The 5,471-nt window shown below is 37.7% G+C and overlaps 1 protein-coding gene across 1 annotated transcript in view; it reads left to right on the top strand.

Moving 5' to 3' along the window:
• The first annotated feature begins 2,191 nt into the window (after positions 1-2,191).
• The window catches only part of LOC137970602 (oxidized purine nucleoside triphosphate hydrolase-like), a 4,667-nt gene continuing 1,387 nt past the window's right edge, over positions 2,192-5,471 (top strand). Inside the window, exons 1-3 of the mRNA XM_068817126.1 lie at positions 2,192-2,649; positions 3,726-3,871; positions 5,393-5,471. The exon at positions 5,393-5,471 is cut by the window's right edge and continues 1,387 nt beyond it. Of these exons, the coding sequence (XP_068673227.1) occupies positions 2,498-2,649; positions 3,726-3,871; positions 5,393-5,471 (377 nt within the window). The 5' untranslated portion in view covers positions 2,192-2,497. The remainder of the gene's footprint in view (positions 2,650-3,725; positions 3,872-5,392) is intronic.

Raw genomic sequence — 5,471 nt, 5'->3', positions numbered from 1 at the left:
GAGCATGTTCTTCTTGAGATGATTTCAATAAGCGTCGAGTACTATGACCCATGTTACAGGACCCTTGGCTAGCTAGACTCTGAATTATAAGTAGAATTAACTATGAGAGGGTGATGTGAAGTGCTATTTTCTACTCATGTAAACCATCTGAGCGTTAGCCCTACTAATGGAAATGGGCCCACTCAAGGACAGAGAAAAACTCTCACTAGGGTGGGAATTGAACCCAAGACCACAACTTGTTTCTAAATTATAACTAAGTGCGATTTAGTTGTGGTCAAAACTATTACTGAAAAACGAAACAACGTAAATAGCCCCCTGAGAGGACATGTGCTTACCAGTAAAATACGAAACCCAGACAGAAAATAACCTGAAGGGAATCGAATAACGTTAGAATCGAGGCTAGCTGATATGTTGATTATTTTCGAGTTCACTTCAATTTGGTTTTTACAGCGAATCGCTTACTATACCACTCCCAGCCATGGCCTGGTGCAGCTTTCGGATACCTATCCCCGATAAGCAGTGAGAGAGAACAGTGCCGGCCTCTTACCACATGTGACAGATTCCTTGTGTACTTGTTACTCAGTTCGGTATGTATTGGCGATACAACTATATGAGATTGTAATCATTGTGTCTTCCATACGCAGACATTTTTGGTCGACTTCACGGATCTTACACATGCGCATTTGTTAACAATGATACAATGGCAAAAGGAACGGAGCAGGGGGAAGGATACATGTTAAAGGGGCTATGTCATGCAAAATGATGTAATTACATGACACCCAAAATCCCCAAAAAGTAGAATGAAACATTGCAATAACCACTTAAAACTGTTCACCAACATAAAAGAAATACAGCAAAAGGAAAGAGAAGCATGGATGAACACAAATAGACAAAATTGAAACGGATTGCATTTGGGTAATCTTGAAAAAAATTGGCCCGACGTTTTTCAAGTTTATGGCAAATCGCCTGGATAAAGGTCGTTTTTTGCGCAGAATCATCTGGTTTGTGATGTAACGATAATGTCATCTGTAAAGAATTCCACGTTACCATTTTTTAGTTTTAAACTTGTGAGTAACCAGAGATTCCCTTAAACACCCAAAAATAACGTGACATAGCCCCCTTAAGATTTCTGCATCGGAAGATAACTTGTTTACCTTGCATCTTTTTCCGGAGAACCCTAAGATTATGTTCGCACCTGTCAAGGCGTGAATCGAAGAGAAGTAATTTTCCAATCATTCAGCTACAGAAAGCCAAAATGCACTTGATATTGGACAGTGTATAAATAGATGCTCGAGGGATTCCTCTGATATTTGACAAACAGTACACAAGGGTGAATCGACGATTCCTATTTTATATCGTTTCTTTATCAGTTTCTTTTTTACAATGCTGTAAACAAGTTGTTTCCTTTAATATATTATTATTATTATTATTATCAATACACGCGGCCAAATGACAAACTGCCCTCTGTAAAACGCGCCTTTTGCGGGCCAAACTGGAAATGCCCGGGTTGAAAATGCACTTGCCGCCCTGATTCTGATTGGCTGCAGAGATGTCAAACAACTTCGCTCGGCCTATGAGATCCTGAGGATACCATTTCAATGGCAGAGTTGGCTCGAATTTTTGTGGACGAGTTTTGTTACTCATTTTTTAAAATCAATTTTTGCCATCGTTTAGCTGATCGTATTGTAGCAACAACTTTCCATACCATTGTAGCATCATTTGCACCCCAGCTCCGCTAGGGCGCAAATGATGCTACTCGGGCAGCAAAAAAAAACTATTTGCCCTCCAAAAGTCATGTTATTGTCCTATTATTGTCGTGTGTACAGTAAGGCCCTGTTTACGAGCAGGTAGGGTAACCTACTGCTAGGGTGCCCAAGCTAATAGGGCGGTTTCATTTGAGATCGAAACTAAATACAGAGCCAATCACGTTAACTGAAGGAAATGCGCTCTCAGCCAATCACAAGCCGAAATAATTTAAAAGGGGTAGAGGCATCCGGAACCAAGTCCGGGGAAACCAGCTCCTGCCAACCGTTCTAAATTGACTCTAGAATAACCATTCGAAAAGATAAAGGATACCACACTGTTCGAAAAATAAGGGAATCACCCAGTCACCCGCCTTCTTTTAACGCGACAGCTTATGGTAACATACACCTATTATCCTTATCCCATGTAACATCCGCTGATCACAACCACATTGTAAACAAAGTGTTCTCTCAGACAGCTCAGAGATATTAACGGTCAGAGATATTAAGATATTGTTAACATCCGTAGGGTTGAAAACCATTTTCTGTCAGTTACGATTACTAAATCGTACAAACGACAACACATAGTACGGCTAGAACTGGTTTGTACTTTGATAAGTGAGACGAAGAATTTTACTTCTTTTGATCTACGGTTCCACGTGCTATCGGAATTGTACCGCCGTTACCGGGGATTTGCATGTTATTTACAAAGACCCAACCTTGGAGCTGGTGTGTTACACATAAGATCAAGAAACATGACCAAAATGAGACTGTACACCTTAGCACTTATTCGAAACGAAGAGAACATTCTTTTGGGAATGAAAAAACGAGGATTTGGCGCGGGAAGGTGGAATGGTTTTGGCGGGAAAGTGCACACAGATGAAACGATACTGCAAGCTGCAAAGAGGTCAGCTCACACTGCTAATTAGTGACATGATGTGCTAAAAGTGTTCCAAAATGATAAAATCACGTAATTTAAAATAGTGTATGTACCTCCTCTCGAGGATCCAATGAGAATGCACCCAGTGCAGAAGACTTGTCTCATTCAGTTAATTTTCATAACTCCAGCTTAATTAACTAAAATAGGCCTATACCACCTAAAACCCCATGCAAATAGCATGTTAAAAATCTAATTTGAGACAGGTCTTGGTGTGGAAAGCTGAATAAATTTATTCAGAGTGAACGTCACCTGTACTGTAATAATCATGAGACGTGGTCAGTTAAGAGGAGTGAACAATAATAACAATAACAATAACAATAATAATAATAATAATAATAATAATAATAATAATAATAATGATAGTACCAACTTTATTCATTCATTACAATGAAAGGGAGAGATACCAGAGGTTATCCTTACACAAGGGTATCTGCCCGCGTGTTACTGATCTAGAGTCGATTTTGACGAGGGAGGAAAACTGGAGTACCCAGAGAAAAACCCTGGGAGTCAGATTGAGATTGACTGAATCTCAGCCCACCTGCGACCTCGAGGCCAGAGTTGAACCTGGGTCACTTAGGTGGGAGGTGCGGTTGATAACCACTACGTCATCCTGACTCCCCAGCTTATACTGCAGGAAAATGCCAAAATTCCCTCAGAAGAACAAAAAGGAAGGAAATAACAGGCCCTGACGAAAGCCAACTACTAAAAACACAACCCAAGTTTTAAAATAGTGAGCACTTCACTGTTTCTTTAGTGTCCTTTTGAAAGTGAATACTGAGAGACTTATGAAAGACTTGGTTTCTTTATAAATTATTGCAATAATGTAAATCTATTATTTACTGTCCTCTGTTATTTTAATCTTGTTATAGCTAAAGTAATCTTTTAACACTGTCTTGTTATTAAATTAATTTATTACGTGGCAAGCAATTCTCAGGTTGCTATTAAATTAATATATTTAATTCAAGGTTTCACCGAGTAGCCTTTTGTTTTTAGTTTCCATTCTCCTATTTGACTCATAAATCTTTCATGCTTTCTTTATGTAGGGAGTTATTTGAAGAATCAGGTCTTACTGTCGATAATCTTGAGCAAGCAGGGATTTTAAAGTTTGAATTTCTTGGTGAACCTGAAATCATGGAAGTTCATGTGTTTACCACAAACCAGTTTCAAGGGATACCCACTGAATCGGAAGGTAACAAGTTCAATTTTACAGTAATACTGAAATGTAAAACAACAACCACTTAAAGGAGACACATTCTTGAGTGGGTGTAGAGGTTGTTAACCCATTGTATCCTGAACCAGTCCCCAGTGACGATTACAATCGTCTGGTGTTTGACAAAGTAAAATCTATGAAGTCTCACTCCTAGGAGTCAGTGGGTTGAGGGTTCAACTGATTTTCTGCTTTTCTTATGTTGCTCACTTTGCAAGGGTAATTATACATTGGGATTGTTCAACAGTCTTTATTTACCAATTATTATTATTGTTATTGTTATTATTATTATTATTATTATTATTATTATTATTATTATTATTATTAACAATGAGATTAAATCCCATTATCAATTTCTTATGTGTACAAATTTGTGACATTTCACTGCATAAAAATTATTTTAGAATGGTATTAAGCTGAAATTACTCATGATTTTCCATGATTATTGAAAGAGTCAGGCACTAGCACCTGCACTCAAGATGTTTAAAGTTCCGGAGGATAATGGCCTTAGTGGCTTTTGGGTATGTTTAAGCCTCCTTTCAAAAAGCAAACATTCTTTTGATTTGTAACCATTTGTCAGGCAATCTTTCCACCCTAACAGACATAAGAATATTTTAAAGGAACATGAGTATGTTTTGGCCATTCAGGGAAAAACAACAACACATAACTGAATAGACTGGCTGCAATAAAAGTCTCTATTAACAGACTTGCTGCACTCAGCCAGTGTCCTGTTTAAGACCATCCTTCAATTCTTTGGCAGTTTCAAAAATTGCACTCAATGCTGTTACTCCTTAAAGTCCCACATACATTTTCAAGGGGGTTGCCAGGATTAGGTATCCACACTTTTCAAGTATTAACAAATGCCAGGAGGTTTTACTTAATTGGACACTCATTGATATGAGGGATGGGCTATGTATATATTTCTTGTACTTTGCCTTAATCCTAAGGGTGCTTTCCTTTTGTCAAAAATGGCCGGCCAGCAAAAATTTGATGGACCACTTGCATGATAATTCCTCATCCTTCCGTAGGAGTATATATATATTTATCATCCTCCAACTGTGTTAAGTCGAAGGTGTTGTTGAGTTTATTCCTCCAAATGCGTCTGGCCCGTCAGTTCTGTCAAACGGAAAGTGTCCTAAGTCATTTCCATGTTCATAAGCACTATTAATAGTTGGTTTCCCCAAAATTTAATAACAAAAATCACTCAAGAAAGTAATCCACTTCATTTAGCAATGCAAAAAGAGCAAACCATATAAATAATGATATTATGATGAACGTCAACTATTTTTCCTACCTATCCTTACTATGGATTTTTTTGTTCCATAGTGAATGAAAAAGAATACAGATCTTTCCTTTGCAATGAAATGGATGAAATTATTGAAAAGCTTAAAATGGTGTATCAGAATAAAAAAAGAAACGATTATGCTGTCTTAAAATTACTTTCAGCATTTTAAATAAATTTATCCCTTTTTAATATTAACTAAGGTTCTTATTACTCTTCAGAAATGAGTCCCAAGTGGTTTCCCATCTCTGAGGTTCCATTCACTGACATGTGGCCAGACGACATTCTATGGTTTCCTTA

The sequence above is a fragment of the Montipora foliosa genome, chromosome 9 (assembly GCF_036669935.1).
Source record: "Montipora foliosa isolate CH-2021 chromosome 9, ASM3666993v2, whole genome shotgun sequence".
NCBI lineage: Eukaryota > Metazoa > Cnidaria > Anthozoa > Scleractinia > Acroporidae > Montipora > Montipora foliosa.
The sequence above is the reverse complement of the archived record's forward strand: the minus strand, read 5'-3'. Positions and strand labels throughout refer to the sequence as shown.